Below are 16,881 nucleotides of genomic sequence, written 5' to 3' on the forward strand. Positions count from 1 at the left end.
TTTTTGAACCAATCACATTACTTGTTAGTTAATTTTCAAAAATTTGATAAAAAGATAAGAAAAAGATTTTGAAAATATTTTAAAAAATAATTTTTTGAAATTTTCGAAAATTATATAAAAAAAATGAAAAAGATATGATTTTTGAAAAAGATTTTAAAAGATAAGATTTTTAAAATTGAAATTTTGACTTGACTTGTAAGAAACAACTAATTTTGAAAATTTTTGACCAAGTCAATCCCAAAATTTCGAAATTTTGGAGAGAAATAAGGAAAAGATATTTTTGAAATCAAATTTTGAATGAAAAACACAAAAATGATCCAAAACATGAAAATTTTGGATCAAGACACAAGATGTATTCAAGAATGCTATGAATGTCAAGATGAACACCAAGAACACTTTGAAGATCATGATGAACATCAAGAACATATTTTTGAAAAAATTTTTTTTTATGCAAAGAAAACATGCAAGACACCAAACTTAGAAATTTTTAATTCATGGAAAATATGAATGCAAAAATGCACAAGAAAAATAAGAAAAGACACAAAACAAGAAATCATCAAGATCAAACAAGAAGACTTGTCAAGAACAACTTGAAGATCATGAAGAACACTATGAATGCATGAGATTTTCGAAAAGAATGCAAGAAAAATTTTAAAAGCATGCAGTTGACACCAAACTTAAAAATTAACACAAGACTCAAACAAGAAACATAAAATATTTTTGATTTTTATGATTTTATGATTTTTTTGTATTTTTATTATATTTTTCGAAAATATAATTTGGAAAAAAAAACGAAAAATAAAAAGAAAAATTTTGAAAAAGATTTTTGAAAAGAAAATTACCTAATCTGAGCAACAAGATGAACCGTCAGTTGTCCATACTCGAACAATCCCCGGCAACGGCGCCAAAAACTTGGTGGACGAAATTGTGATCGCTATTCTTTGATTTGCATTACTGTTGTGTTGTGGAATTTAGGATTTTTTGCATGAGTGGACACAACTCCGTTCAACTAACCAGCAAGTGTACTGGGTCGTCCAAGTAATAAACCTTACGTGAGTAAGGGTCGAATCCACAGAGATTGTTGGTATGAAGCAAGCTATGGTCCCCTTGTAAATCTCAGTTAGGCAGATTAAAATTGTTTATGGGTTTTCGAAAATAAAGTTAAGGAAATAAACAATAAAAGGGATAGAACACTTATGCAGATTCATTGGTGGGAATTTCAGATAAGCGGATGGAGATGCTGTAGAGCTCTCGGACGCCTGCCCTCCTACTGCTTCTACTCAATCCTTCTTACTCCTTTCCATGGCAAGCTTTGTTTAGGGGTTCACCATCAACTGTGGCTACTTTCATTCCTCACGGGGAAATATCCTGTGCGGCTGTCACTCGCACAGCTAACCAGTCTGGAGGCATCACCCATGGCTGATGGCTACATCCCATCCTCGCAGTGAAAACTATGCTTACGCACTCTGTCACAGTACGGCTAATCACCGGTTGGTTCCCGCTCCTACTGGAATAGAATCCCTCTTTTGCGTCTGTCACTAACGCCCAGCAGGTTAAAGTTTGAAGCACGTCACAGTCATTCATTACTGGAATCCTACTCGGAATACCACAGACAAGGTGAGACTTTCCGGATTCCCAGGATCCTACTCGGAATACCACAGACAATGTGAGACTTTCCGGATCCTCATAAATGCCGCCATCTATCTAGCTTATACCACGAAGATTCTGTTGGAGAATCTAAGAGATACGCATTCAAGCTCTGTTGCATGTAGAACGGAAGTGGTTGTCAATCACGCGCGTTCATAAGTGAGAATGATAATGAGGGTAATTTGACTCATAACATTCATCATGTTCTTGGGTATGAATGAATATCTTGGAATAAGAATAGAAGAGATTTGAATAAAAGAAGATAGAATTTCATTAATACTTGAGGTACAGCAGAGCTCCACACCCTTAATCTATGGTGTGCAGAAACTCCACCGTTGAAAATACATAAGCAAAGAGTTCAGGCATGGCCGAATGGCCAGCCCTCTCTAACGTGATCAACGATCTCCTAAGATGAAGAATAATATAAAACTGAGACCAAAGATGAAACGTGGTCAAAAGACATCTAATACAATAGATAAATGTTCTATTTATAATTAACTAGCTACTAGGGTTTACATGAATAAGTAATTGATGCATAAATTCACTTCAGGGGCCCACTTGGTGTATGCTTGGGCTGAGCTTGATGAATTCACGAGCTAAGGCATTTCTTGGCGTCAAACTCCAGGTTATGACGTGTTTTGGGCGTTCAACTCCGGATCATGACGTTTTTCTGGCGTTTAACTCCAGACAGCAGCGTGTACTTGGCGTTTAGCGCCAAGTTACGTCGTCATTCTTCGAATAAAGTATGGACTATTATATATTGCTGGAAAGCCCTGGATGTCTACTTTCCAACGCCGTTGAGAGCGCGCCAATTGGAGTTCTGTAGCTCCAGAAAATCCATTCCGAGTGCAGGGAGGTCAGATTCCAACAGCATCAGCAGTCCTTTTGTCAACCTTCTTCAGAGTTTAGCTCAAATCCCTCAATTTCAGTTAGAATTTACCTGAAATCACAGAAAAACACACAAACTCATAGTAAAGTCCAGAAATGTGAATTTAACATAAAAACTAATGAAAACATCCCTAAAAGTAGCTTAAACTTACTAAAAACTATATAAAAACAATGCCAAAAAGCGTATAACTTATCCGCTCATCAATGATGCTCATAAAATTGTCGAGCTCTCCGAAACAATTGGGCTATAACATTGTGTTCATCAATCATTTGCATTAGACCAACTATCAATTCTTTATCTATTTCAGTTGTTTGCCTACACGAAGACATAATACAACAGTTCATTTAAAATCTCTCTAGCCCATGGTATAAAACAAAAAACAAGAAATGATACACATATAATATAAAATAACAACACTAATAATCAACCATGGAAGTTAAGAAGAACATACCCAAAAATTCCCTGGCGATTGACTACTTCATGCTGCGTGTCATAGATATATAACTGTGCAAATCTTGGATTTTCACCAATGGCTGGTATCAAACTCCCAATTCGATGATAAACTTGCCCATTTATGATAAATTGAGGCGGTCCACTACCATCGTTAATTGAGTCATGAACCTTACATCCAAAAGAAGTGAATGCAAACATACTATTGTACGATCTGATATTTTTTTGAAAATACAAAGACTTATTATCATGACCATATATGAGGTTACACAATAAATCTGGAGGCCTTTGCAAATAAGGTAATTGAACTTTTCCTTTTGAGCAACAAAGTGTAAATACAGGTTGATTTACTGTTGAATATTTTTCAACACGCTCTAACAACCAAAAGTTTGCCCCACAAAATGAACAAGTGTAATTAGCATCACCAATATCAAGGCAGCCTGTACAAATTTCAAACAAAAAACAAAAGATCAATGCAATCACCGTACACCACAAACACATTAAAAACGAATCAGAACTATCTATCAAAATTTTGTTCACATGAATACAATGAACCAAAAATTATGTAAAAAATCATTCATAGATTATCATATTTAAAACCAAAATCTTTATTATCTATCATCACCTATATTGGAATTTCCTTTGCATTTATAAATTTACATTTATATATAGATAAATGCATTTACTATGCATCACACCTTCACATTTATAATCGAAAAAATCAAACAGACAATAATAAATATGCAAGGAAAATTAGTATGAATAAATTAAATAAATCAATGCATACAAATTAAATCGAACGATAAAATGAAGTATTATCATAGAACAAAATAAAAATTCATAAAAAAATACCTTGGAGCTCACTTTGCAAGAAAAGAGGATGATCAATCAGAGAACCAAATGGATTACACGAATTTATGGTAGGATCATATATAATTGATTCATCTGTTTTTTTGGTAAAAAAAAAAGGATCATGGAGTAAGTATAATTAATCTTTGATATTTTAAACACATATTATACACATATGATTTACAATACAAAATAAAAAAGAACTCCCCATAAGACAAAAATAAAATTAACCATAGGATATTAAACAAAAAAAAAATAAAAGAAACTAATATTCAACATATATTAAATTAAACATTACTACCACTGTTGTTGTTAACTACTTAGATTAGTAAACTATTTCACAGCAACACCAGCAGCTCTATTAAAATATCAAACATCACATTTCTTGAGAACCTTGGAAGTTGGGCCAAGCTCCTCATGGGCAACATCATCAAAGGTTTTTTTCAGATTTCTCTTAACTTTTCTACCCCTGGGAAGATTGGAAACAGCCTCTTTCTTGATCACATGAACAGGGGATCCATCAAGAACAGCAGAAAGTACACCCTGCAATGCAAAAGAATTGAATGGCTGAATAAATGTAAACAGCAGAAAACACACAACCATATAGATTGACAATTCATCTTAGATTTCCAGCCAAATTAGGTTGATTACTCTCCGTAATTCAAAGAAAAGAATAGGTAATTTAACCAACCAACACATTCTTATTTAATACAATTCTAATAAACAAATTACCGTAGTTTTCACGGGCGGAGAATTCAAGAGGCTCTCAATTTCCAGACTGCACTCCCCATCAACAAGTACACTATCATCAACTCTTTTCCCTGCCTCTTTTACAATATCAATATCAGTACTTATATCATCCAATCCAGTAACTTCAGCACCCTTTTCACCCAGAAAGTCAATCAAAGGCGTGCAGACTGTCTTCATATTTGAACAATTCCCATCAGCAGTGATACCCTCATCAAGCACCTCACAGGGCTCCCTCTTGTCAACAATATGTTCATCCTCGCTTGAAGGGATCTTTCCCAGCTTACCACCCTAAACACAATTTATAAAAAAAATTAAATAAATAAAAGAATATCAGTCGAAAAAAAAAAGAAACAATAAAAAACAATAAGGAAAATAAAAAACACGAGTTTGTAGATGCAACCTTCAATGGAGTACACTCATCATCCGCATCATAGTTAGGCAACTCAAACATGGAAATAATAGCAGCATCATCACAAACTCTTCTCACACGAAAAGTTCCAAAATACTTGTCCGCACCAACATTCTTGGTATCTATCTTAAGGAGCAATTTTTTCCCCACCAATTGTTGGAACATCACAGGATAACTATCTCCACAAACAACCTATGAAATAATTTGAAAAACATGGTTCTTAGAGGAATTAAGGACACAATACACACTCAAACACACCCAACAAACAGTTAGATATGGCAGAAACAGATCTCAGTCACTATTAAACTCAACAACATGAAAAGAAAAAAAAGGGAATAAACCATACACTTGCATCCTTTTGAACTTCTCCAAACAGATCAGCACATGATTTTTTCAACAAGTAAGCAGCCTCACGATCGAATTAACACAAATACACCATGTCCATTATCATCCACAACAGCTATTTTGATCCTATATCTGACCATCGAAAAATTACCCAATAAAAAATTTAATACAAAAACCAAAAAAAAAAAACAACAACAAAATAACTGTAATCAGGAAAATGCAAGAAGGAGAAATAAACAACAGCAGGTAAAAGAAAGAAAAAAGAAAATAGTATCACACATAAGGGAATAAACACAAGGTACCCGGGAGTCACATTGGTAACATAGTGCTGACAAAAATCACAATAATATGCACCACCTTGAGGCTGAATTGACTTCCCACAAACACAAGCTGAATACCACCAAGGTCCCTCGTCCACAATAGATCTCACAAAACCAAAAACCACAAAAGACCCCTCCTATCATAATATAAAAAAGAAACATTGAGATATGAATGGAAAACATAAACTTCATATAAATTGTTCACGAAAGGACATCTAAGTTAAAATTGACCAAAGACATGGAAGAAACCCAATAAACCTCGTTGTTATCATGAAGTTCGTCAATAGTGCATCTTCTAGTAAGCCACGTAAAATCATCTTCCAATGAAACAACCTTGCCCTCATTAGCAATAAATAATGGCTGTGTTCCATTGATACCTTGGTCAATCATACTAATCATCATAGAAGAATTACAGGAAAAATCAGTAAAAAAAAAGGAAAAAAAAAGAAATACTGTCAACAAAACTTAAAACACGAATAAAGAAAATAAACTGAAATTATATTAACCAAGGTAAAACTATAAAGAAACACATCAATCAACTAAACAATGGCATCTAATAAGATACTATCCAATAACCTGTTTTTGAAATTAACTACTTCAGACAAATCTGGATTAAAGAACAGCCGAGTAGCATGCATAACATTTTGGAGACCAACTTGTCCTACAAAACACTAAGCTAAATAAATAATAGATAAAGAAAAAAATAAATAGTTAAAAACAGGGAACTAAACATAAAGCAAACAAATCTCAGAAGAGTTTGAGCAGCCTAAACATTATAATATTGACTACCCCTAAAAAATTTAACTTTGGCAAGTTGGATCACAACAACTGGCTGCTCCATATAGCCAGAACCTAAGAAACGATGCACTTCATCCACATACTCCCCAAACAAAGCACAACGTATTGTCAACCTGAAAAAAAAATATTTATTGAAAAAATTAAGTCCATTAACAATTTAACATAAAACACCAATAAAAACTAAAAGAATAGTGCTTAACATAAATAATAGTTAATCAATGCAAAACACAATCAATAGCAGGCAGAAAAGAACAAACTCTTTTGAAGATAACTCAAGAACGATCATCTTCATCACTTTCGCATCTTTCACATACTCTTTCTCTTCACCAACAGAAGTTAGCAAACCAATAACATCTATAAAAAAAACAAACATCAATAAAATCACAATTCAAAAGTGCACATTTCCATAAGAAATCAGCCAAGAAAAAAGGCAACAAAGTGAAACAAAAAAAAATGAAGGGCATAAGGAAGATTTAAAGTCACCTACCAACTAAGTAAACATAATCTTCAGTCATATTCAAGAGCTCATCAAAGGGACAGAAACTGAAACATGTCTTTGGGATATCATCGTCAGGGACAGGGATAACAGTTGTACGGTTAAGAAAAACCAACTTAAACTCATGTTCTGCTGCCCTATAATTGCCTTGGTTTGGAACAACACTAAAATATGACATTCGGTATGTTTGACCCTCGATAATACTCTCTTTAAACCTATTTATGAGCTGCTTCTTAACAGTTGCTTGTATTTTGTTAGACTGCACAAGAAAAAAAAAACAAAAAATTTAAAAAACAAATAAAAATTACAACGAAAACAACAAAAGATGAAAGAAAACGGTAGATAAAATCAACACAAGACCAACATTGAACAGCAACTCACATCTCCATCAACAAGAACAATTTCCATTGAATTTGCAACATCATAATTTCCAAAAGAAGGAACAATCCAAGTTCTTAGTACCCTAACTTTAAGTCTCCATGCCTCCCTTGGAGGGTGGATCTTAGAGATAGAATCAAATGGAGGAGGCATTGGCTCAACCACCAAACACACTAGAGGAAACTAAAAAGATAAACACAAACTAGAAACAAGGGATTTCAGAGAACGAATGAGGTGCATTGAACCATACAACCAAGGAGTCCTTTTTATAGACAAGCTAAAAATCACCAAAATATTTGAATTTGAATTTGAATACCTCAAAGAAAGGGTGGGAAAACATGTATCACATAGCATACATCATCTATTACCTATCACACACATATCCAGCAACCACAATCAAGAATACCTATGCTATCCTCCATGCACAATAATTAAATAAGAAAGGACACATTCCAACAAATCCCATAGAATCATAATAATAATAATTATAAAGTAATAGAATAGAATAGTATACCCTAAAACCCACTAACATCTAATCTACTTAAATATATGTGCATATGCATATGAGGCACACCCAAAAACACCTACAATGTAGTAATTGGGAACAAAATAAATAGGAAAAGACATCTATTAGCATAGCTCACCTGACTAAATCCCAGAATTTCAGATGCATGGAAAGAAAAAACTAAAAAAAAAAATTAATTGAAAAGACATAAATATACCAATCAACAAATCAATTAGAGTAATCAATCACAAAGAGAATGGAAATAAAAAGAGCAGCAATATCAAAACAACATTAAAATATTCTCAAATAAATCAATTAAGCATTCAACTTAAATATATATCAATAGAAAATAGTTAGAATATCATTGTTAACTTATAAATCAAATCAAATCCAATATGATTTCTTGGATAATGTAGTTCTAGTATAGATAGTAACAGTATATCTATACATATATTATATTGACTTAATATTAATATATCAAGTAAATTATAGTTCATTATAGTTCATTGGCTTAGTGATTAGATAAATGCAATCTATACCTAGAATCTAAAAAAACTCAAAAGAAGAGCAAATGACAATCTGCCCCCAACTTTCTAGAGCAAAAAAGTAGATTTGACATCTATAGCACCTAATAATAACATAAAAAAAGTAAATTTTACTTGGAAATAGCAACTGCCCTCTCAATCACGTCAGTCATCACATCAACCATCACAACAAATAACCATAACCTATGAAAAACAGTCAACACATGATCCATGATGTAGGGTGAGAAAAACCCATTTTTTAACTAATATTTTATTTAACAAAAAGTTTTTCTTAAAATTAAATAACAAGAGAGAGGTATTTTAAAATTTCAAATAGAATAAACTTAAAAAATTTAACAACTCTATCAAATAAAGCACAAAGTTCTCTTTTTGACATTGTTGTGACATTTTCCACCAATTTTCAAGTCATGAATGAATGAAGAGAAAATAGTTACATGGACTCTAACTCAATTTTTTCCTTTTTTTTCTCTCCATTAAACCAAACAGTAAGAAATTTTGTTTTCCACCCATTCTGTCTTATTACACTTTCTTCTACCTCATATTCCTCCAAAACAAACAATGTGCATAAACAATGAATAGAATAAATTAAAAGAAAAACAATAACTATATTAAATTAAATTCATATTGAGAGAGAAAACACATTGAAGGGAAACTCACAAGCTGCCCCAAACTTCCTACACCAAAAAAGTTGACTTGACATATATAGCACCTAGTAACAACACATAAAAAGCAAATTATGCTTGGAAATAACAACTGCCATCCCAATCATGTCAGTCATCACATCAACCATCACAACAACCAACCAAAACCTATAAAAAGCAATCAACACATATGAATTATGTAGGGTGAGGAAAACATAAAATTAATTAGTTACACCATTTTTTAACTAATATTTTATCTACCAAAAAGTATTTCTTAAAATTAAATAAGGAGATATGTATTTTAAAATTTTAAATAGAATAAACAAAAGAATTTTAACAGCTCTATCAAATAAAACACAAAGTTCTCAGCTTGATATTGTTGTGACATTTTCAAACTATTTTCAAGTCATGAATGAAGGAAGAGAGAAGAGTTACATGGACTCCAACTCATTTTTTTTTATTTCCTCCCCTAAACCAAATAGCAAGAAATCTTGTTTAAACCCATTTTGTCTTTTACACTTTATTCTACATCATATTCCTCCAAAGCAAACAATGTGCAAAACCAATAAGTAGAATAAATTAAATAAACAATAAAAATATTAAATTAAATTCATATTGAGAGAGAAAACACATTGAGTCAGCATTTAGTCCTACCTCAATTGAAAAAAGAGACATTTCAACAAATCTAATACTAATATAGAGTGATAAATGACCCTACAGCCCACCCATAGCAAACTGAATTCTTTTACCTCATAATAGACCTCCCACACAAAGACTATTAACTTTTACCAAAAACATATGACAACAGTACACAAGTCAATATAGGTATATAGAGATATTGCATACCAAACAGCACACTCACCTGAACCTAAGAATTAGATTCTAGAATTATTTGAAATGTAATTTTACATATATAAGAGTTAGAAAACAAAAAGAAGAAAGATCTTATTGGGAATACCAAATATCTTTCTCAATCACATCAATCATGGTATCTAAGATGAGACACCTATAAGAAATAAACAAAGACATCACTCAGCATGGAAAATAAATAAAAAAATAAAATAGGCAAAACAAAATAAGTAAATTGCTATACTTTGGAAAAACTATTTTCTTGAAAAAATCGGAACACATTATAAACAAACCAAATCTCATAAAGAAGTAAACCATAATGACATGAGCATATCAAAAAGAAGATAATAAAGAATTATACAAAATATACAGAGAGACAAGAAAAATCCTCTGATGTTGAGGTAACTGAATAAACTTTTCATTCATGTATTAGACCAAAGAGTAATATTAGACCCACTAACCACAACTACACATCAATGAATTCAAAATAAAATTCAAATAATTCCTTGCTAGACCCGTTCTTCCAGCTACCCAAAACTATCTAAGCAGAAAGAACCAAATACCCACTAAAATAAAAGATAAAAACCACAATCCTAAAAAAAGCAAAGGACAAGAGTAACAATTAATGGTCATCTTCATAATAAAAAATATAACCAATATAAACACTAAAAAATCATCCAACTCAAAACAAGAACTTGTAAACCTCTAAAAAAATGAATGCAACACAATACCTTCCCAAAAACCATAACTAACACACACAAAAAGAAACACATAAACAAATAAAAATCAAGACAAAAATCGCAACTCTCAAACAAAATCAAAATATCGAAAAAGACATAAACCTGATACTCACAGTAACAACAAAAACCACACATAATAAACCCTCTCAAATTAAAATACATACAACAAATGTGCATATGCAAAAAACCACCAAAAAAAAAATAACATCTACAATTAAAAATAAACGGACTTAATATTAATATAAAAAGAACAAACAGCCAATAAATAAAACACCTAAAAACTCTAAAACCCGGGATTCTTTAAAATCATCTGCATCAAAGAGGCGTTCGTTTGTAAAAACAAAGTAATACTTCTTTGACTTCACGAAAAGTTCTGCACTTTGGTGTCAATCTCGTAAGAATGGAACAAAAAAAATAAAGGAAAACACACACATACTATTAGCGATACAAAGCAACAGTTGAAATCATCAGAAAAGATAATTAAAATCAACACAAAATTAACCACAGTGACTATGAAAGTAAATAATAACATGAACTTTCGAAATTGTTTAACACTCGAATCAAAAACCTATATAGAATTAGCACTAAAAGAAACACACTACTTCACATATTCACTTAAATCAAGATCATATATAAAATTAGCACAATTACACAATAGCAGATTTAAACTAAACTTCAGCCAATATGACACAACCAATTTTTTTTACCACGGAAAATTGTCAAGAGAAAAAAAATCACAAGAAAAGCAAGACAAAAACTACAATCAAACAGAAATCGAAAATAAAAAAAAAGCATGAACTTCATACTAAGAATACGTAAATCAATTGAAATTAAAATACAAACAAAATGTGTAAACTCCAACAATCATCAACACACAATGTGTTTGGATAATGACTAAGAATAACACGATATTCTTTTTTTCTATCAAAGTTTGAACAATTTTCCTAAAAATAGACATGAAAAAAAATGATTTAACTTAACTTGCTGTTAGAAGCTATTTTTCTCAGAACCCAGCAGTTAATCAGTGTCAACCCAATACTTAGCAACCAATAGAGGTGTTGAAGACCCATTCAAGATGAAGTTCCTCAGTAATCTACGTAAGCAATACAACCTCTGTAACCAACAATAGTAAATATCAAATTTCTACCCAAAAATATCACTAGTCTACCCAAAATTATCAAAGAACACATAGAAAACAAAAACACCAAAATATATACATTAGCATAACAACCCTATATGTGATAACAGTAGCAAGCCAACAACATTGACCTTCATATATTTTTTATTATCCAATCTCTGTTCAACCTCCCAATTGACCAACCAAAATAATAAAGGATACAAAACATTTAACTGATATAAAATAATAAATAATAAAAAATAGACCGACAACAATTCAGAGCAGATAAATTAAACATAATCACACAGTACTAAATTTAAAATAAAATTCAAATAATTTCTTGCAGAACAAATTTTTCCAGCCACGGAAAATTATCGACGCGGAAAGAACCAAATAACCAATAAAAAAATAAAGCCACAATTCTAAAAAATCCAAACCACAAGAATAACAGTTAATGTTCATCTTCATAATCAACATCATACACGATATAAATATCGAAAATCAGCCAAAGCAAAACAAGAACTTATAAACGTCTAAACAAGTGGATGCAACACTATTTTTCCGTAACAGCACTAACTAACACACACAAAAAGAAACAGATGCCCAGATAAAAATCAAGACAAAACCCCTGAATCTAAAAAAATCCAAACACCAAAAAAGACATAAGCTTGATGCTTACAATAACACCAAAAACCAGACACAATAAACCCGTTCAAATTAAGATACATACCAAAAATAGAAAATCAAACAACCATCTTGGAAAAAAGATAAAGTCTAAAGTTAAATTGAGAAGGATTTAATATTAATCTAAAAGGAACAAAGAGCTAATAAACAAACCACATTTACAACCAACACATAAATTATCACACACAAATTTAACTAAAAAGAAAATCTAGTAAAAAATACCTCAATAACACAACAAAAAATTTTCCCAAAAGTTCTGCACTCTGCACTCTGGTCTCAACCTAATAACAATAAAACAAACTATTAAAAAACTACACAGGAAATTATAAAACTCAATAGTGAGCAAGAATAACACGAGATTGTTTCATTATATCAAACTTTGAACAATTTTCCTAAAGATAGATATGAAAAAAGATTATTTAACCTAACTTGCTGCTAGTAAGGATTTTTCTCGGAAACCAGCAGCTAACCAGTGTCCACCCAGTACCTAGCCACCATTAGAGATGTTGAACACCTATTCGAGATGAAGTTGCTCAGTAAAATATTGATTCTGGAGGACCTGCTCAAAATATTGATTCTGGAGGACCTGCTCAAAACGAAGAGATTTAAATATAGAAGCAGGAGTAATTCAAGTTCATCAGCTGAAGGGACAAAAAGCAAACCATTTCCAATAGTTGTCCTCCTTAACAAATTTGGATGAGGCTCATCTTCATCCTCCGGAGCACTGAACCTGTTAAATATAAAAAAATATATTGCATATTTTGAATACACAGGAGGTTATTCCAAATAACACTGGGAACACATAACTAACTACAGTAAAGCTATTTGTTCATAAGTGCAAGAAAAAGTGTTAGCAAACAAGTCTTTCTTCTTTTTTTGTCTTTAATGTGTGCCTCGACAAACATAATAGTGGTCAAAAACCAAACACAAGATAGAAAGTTTTTCGGTGGACAGAAAATTAGTCAGATTTTATCCCAGAATAAAGACATGATGTATGATTTTGTATCTATTTCCTACTCCCAATTGATTTTTGTGTTTCCCAGTGTCTTCATATTTCTATCCTGAGAGACTGTTATTAAATGTGGCATATGTAACATCTCATTGAATTATTCAATAACATCACCAAAGAATAGACATTGAAATGAGCTTAGACAGATAGTGCAAATGATCACAACATTAGGAAACAATGACACAAAAAGGAAGTTAAACTTTAATGCTGTGATCTTTCAAAAATAATCAAGTATAAGACACAGAGCACAAAATACTTACTGGCTTTCTCGATCTGAAGAAGAAGCTGTTTTCCCATTGTCCATCCCAGATTTGTATTCAAAATAAATATACTTATTACCATTTGATGGTTGTGCTCCTTGATGCTACATTGGAAGTTCAATAGCATAGAGTTACAACTCAGTAAAGCATGTTCTGCTCGAAGTGTCAACTTACATACACAACAGGAAAGACACAACCAACTTTGACAAATATACAGATTTAAGATTACAATGTATCACTTCAGAAATGTATCAAGAAATGCTTCCTATGTTACAACTCCACATACATCAGGAAGACATGAAGACTAACCAGAAATTTATATTTTAGAAATACAAATAATTTTCCAAATTTACTACAATGTAATGAAACAGACCCGACAAATGATATACTCGATCTTTTCCTTCCAGATAAATGCTTCTTGGATGTTAAATGCTGCCATCTGCAACAACAACCAGCCAACACAATATTTACATGGCACATAGGGAGCGAAACTACTAAAACAAAAATAAAGAAGAATATAAGGTGGCATACTGAAATATTCCATTGTAACTATGGAATACATAAATGTTAGTTATATAAATGTGAATAAAAACCCACTCACCGTAATTCGATGGTACTTTTCTTTCTTGTTGTAAACTGACAAAACATAAACCATCTGTATAAACATATCAATAAATAAATACGGACATACGGGACTACAATAACCCATCATATGATCTAATGGTCAAATGATTATATATATTTACGTCTTCTGAAATTGTTCACTAAAACAATTTAAAAAAATGCAAACTACTGTCCGATATATGGATAATCTGGTCATTGAATGAAATGGACAAACAAGTAACCACATAAACCTCTTATAACACTAAATAGGCACTCATGAACTGTAAAACTTGGTAGATAGCACATTATATTGATGAAACATGCAGCTCATTCCATCCAAACAAAGAATATAAACTAATACTAATCCTGAAGGCTTTGATCTTAATCAGAATAATGCTGCTAAAGAGGATTAAGAAATTCATACAAATAATATGTTGCAGCTGTATATGCCCGTCTTTTTGTTCCTTATGAATTTCTCCAATTTCAACCCTAATTGCACATTTACATTTGGACTGTCCTGAAATAGTGATTGAATTTATCATAAAAACTCCTGAAATTTCCAAAACAGCAAAAATAAAATAGACTTGAATTTATCATAAAACACAAAGAATCAAAATAGTGATTGAAAATAAAAACCCTCTTCCAAATAAACTTATAATTGAATAAACTCAACACTATCACACTGATCATAGTCAATCTCAAATATCAAATCAAACTACACTAAGAAGAAATAATAATCACATCAAGGGCAAAAATAAGACAACAAAACCCCCTCCAGAAACTTAAAAATCAGACGAACTATAATACAAATCAAAATCACAGAAAATCACAAATACTGAAAAAAAGGGGAAACGACCTCTTGTGCGACCTGTATTTCCTGTGCCACCTGAAAAAGGACCAGAACCACCTCGCCGATCGGCTCCCGTTAACAGCCGTTGAATCTGTCGCGCCTTCGAGATCGGGATCCACCCCAAAGAACGTCCATTTTAACCGGAGACACGGAGTCGCCAAGGAGCGTGAGCGGCCGAAGGATGACTCACTCTCTATGAGGTTGTGGATATCTTTCTTCCACTATACCAGATCAACCTCGCCGATCGGCTCCCGTTAACAGCCGTTGAATCTCTCGCGCCGTCGAAATCAGAATCAACGCCAAAGAACGTCCATCTTGAGCGCAGATACGGAATCGCCAAGGAGCGCGAGCGACCGAGCGAAGACTCACGCTCTATGAGGTTGTGGACACCACCGACAGTAGAGACGTCGCCGGTGACGAAGAAAACATCGAAGAACAGAGAGGAGAAAGACTAAGGAAAAAAGGAAAGAAATGGAAGAAGAACAAGAGCACCTGAAAGATGGCAAAGCTGGATAGACTGATCCGAAAGAACAGAGAAAGAAGACGCAAAGAAGCTGAATCTGGGAAAAGTGGAGGAGATGAATAGGGTTTCAATGAGAGAGAAAAAGAAGATATGGAAGAGACAAGGTTCAGGATAATAATAGAAGAAAGAGATGACAATCTAATGTGAGCTGTAAGTGGGACCCTAAAGTGATATTATTCAATTTTTTAAAAAATCAAAATAACCAGAAAATTCCATGTAGGATATGATTCTTCCACTATACCATTGTTATATAGATATCCAGCATTATCACCTTAATTATTTTTTACACCATCACATCAGTTACACCACTACCAATATTTACTACTTCGGTTGACAAACGAGCTAATTTTTTTCGTCTTTAGTGGCGAAGCATAGGGGTAGCATGGGCCATGATTTTTCCAAAATCTCAACATATATATAATTGCTTTTTAGTTTTAGGTTTTCTTTTCATGTTTATTAAACACAATTTCAGTATAAATTTATCCGTTATCATTTTTTAAATAATAATTTTATAACTATTAATAGATTGATTATAAAAAAAATTAATTATTTTATTAGTTCTTGTAATTTTATTAAAATTTTAATTAAGTCTTTATAATTTAAAAATTTATAATTAAATTTTTATGTTAAATAAAAATTTATAATTAGATTTTTATTAGTTATTATTGTTTAGAAAAAAAATCTTGTAATATTTATTTTTAGAATATTTCATAATACATTCTATATTAAACGCAATGTTTTAACCGGAATTTTTTTATTATATAATTGAAAAATCATTATTTCTCTAAAATAATTAATGAGACTTTAATTTTCGAAATTTTTTTGGCATTTTGAATAAGTTCATCGCACTTCGGCGAATTTTTTTGTTTTATATGAAGTTCGTCTTATTCCACGGCAAACTTTGAGTCAAATTTTTCTTAGAAGAAGAAGAAAAAAAATAAATAGAGAGTACATAGAAAAAAATTTAAAATTCTTAATTTAAAAAAAATCTAGTTTAATTTAATTTGATTGAGAAGAAAAGTTAGAAAGTTGAATACTGAACAGACAATAAATATAACCTTTTCAACATCGTTGACAGTAATAATAACTATTATCATCATCTCAAAGAGTACATAGAAATATATAAATAAATCGCTTCCAACCCAAAGATTATAGCACCACCTAGCTGGGATCTTCCCTTCAAATTAATGTGTGATGCATCTGATTTTGCTGTTGGTGTCATTC

General features: G+C 31.9%; 1 protein-coding gene and 1 long non-coding RNA gene across 9 annotated transcripts; both read right to left on the reverse strand.

The window, feature by feature from the left end:
• Window positions 1–1,894: 1,894 nt before the first annotated feature.
• Window positions 1,895–12,986, reverse strand: LOC112801688 (uncharacterized). 8 transcript variants are annotated; one of them, XM_072237330.1, is made up of 17 exons: window positions 12,842–12,986; window positions 12,635–12,693; window positions 11,593–11,724; window positions 6,945–7,212; window positions 6,715–6,811; window positions 6,449–6,570; window positions 6,236–6,320; window positions 5,918–6,050; window positions 5,642–5,796; window positions 5,341–5,471; window positions 4,986–5,186; window positions 4,568–4,873; window positions 4,229–4,378; window positions 3,839–3,931; window positions 2,988–3,426; window positions 2,688–2,851; window positions 1,895–2,587 (listed from the first exon to the last, which is right to left on the reverse strand). In XM_072237330.1, exons 4-10 carry the CDS (start codon window positions 7,129–7,131, stop codon window positions 5,405–5,407), a joined length of 846 nt encoding a protein of 281 aa, XP_072093431.1. In that variant the 5' UTR covers window positions 7,132–7,212; window positions 11,593–11,724; window positions 12,635–12,693; window positions 12,842–12,986; the 3' UTR covers window positions 1,895–2,587; window positions 2,688–2,851; window positions 2,988–3,426; window positions 3,839–3,931; window positions 4,229–4,378; window positions 4,568–4,873; window positions 4,986–5,186; window positions 5,341–5,404. The 8 variants fall into 8 exon arrangements, with proteins under 8 accessions (XP_072093431.1, XP_072093429.1, XP_072093432.1 ...); XM_072237328.1 differs by having other exon boundaries at window positions 12,837–12,980; XM_072237331.1 differs by lacking the exon at window positions 11,593–11,724.
• Window positions 12,987–14,705: 1,719 nt separating this feature from the next.
• On the reverse strand, window positions 14,706–15,852 carry LOC140184709 (uncharacterized). Its single transcript, XR_011882173.1, has 2 exons — window positions 15,153–15,852; window positions 14,706–14,801 (listed from the first exon to the last, which is right to left on the reverse strand). It is a non-coding gene; the product is annotated as an uncharacterized lncRNA (long non-coding RNA).
• Window positions 15,853–16,881: the final 1,029 nt, after the last annotated feature.

This window comes from Arachis hypogaea, chromosome 5, assembly GCF_003086295.3.
Source record: "Arachis hypogaea cultivar Tifrunner chromosome 5, arahy.Tifrunner.gnm2.J5K5, whole genome shotgun sequence".
NCBI lineage: Eukaryota > Viridiplantae > Streptophyta > Magnoliopsida > Fabales > Fabaceae > Arachis > Arachis hypogaea.

Coding starts and splice junctions, on each gene's coding strand:
- LOC112801688 (XM_025844584.3), bottom strand. CDS start 7,484: ATGCCTCCTCCATTTGATTCTATCTCTAAGATCCACCCTCCAAGGGAG. Junction 7,213..7,334: donor TTGTTCTTGTTGATGGAGAT/GTGAGTTGCTGT, acceptor TTTCTTGTGCAG/TCTAACAAAATACAAGCAAC. Junction 5,797..5,917: donor AACTTCATGATAACAACGAG/GTTTATTGGGTT, acceptor ATATTATGATAG/GAGGGGTCTTTTGTGGTTTT.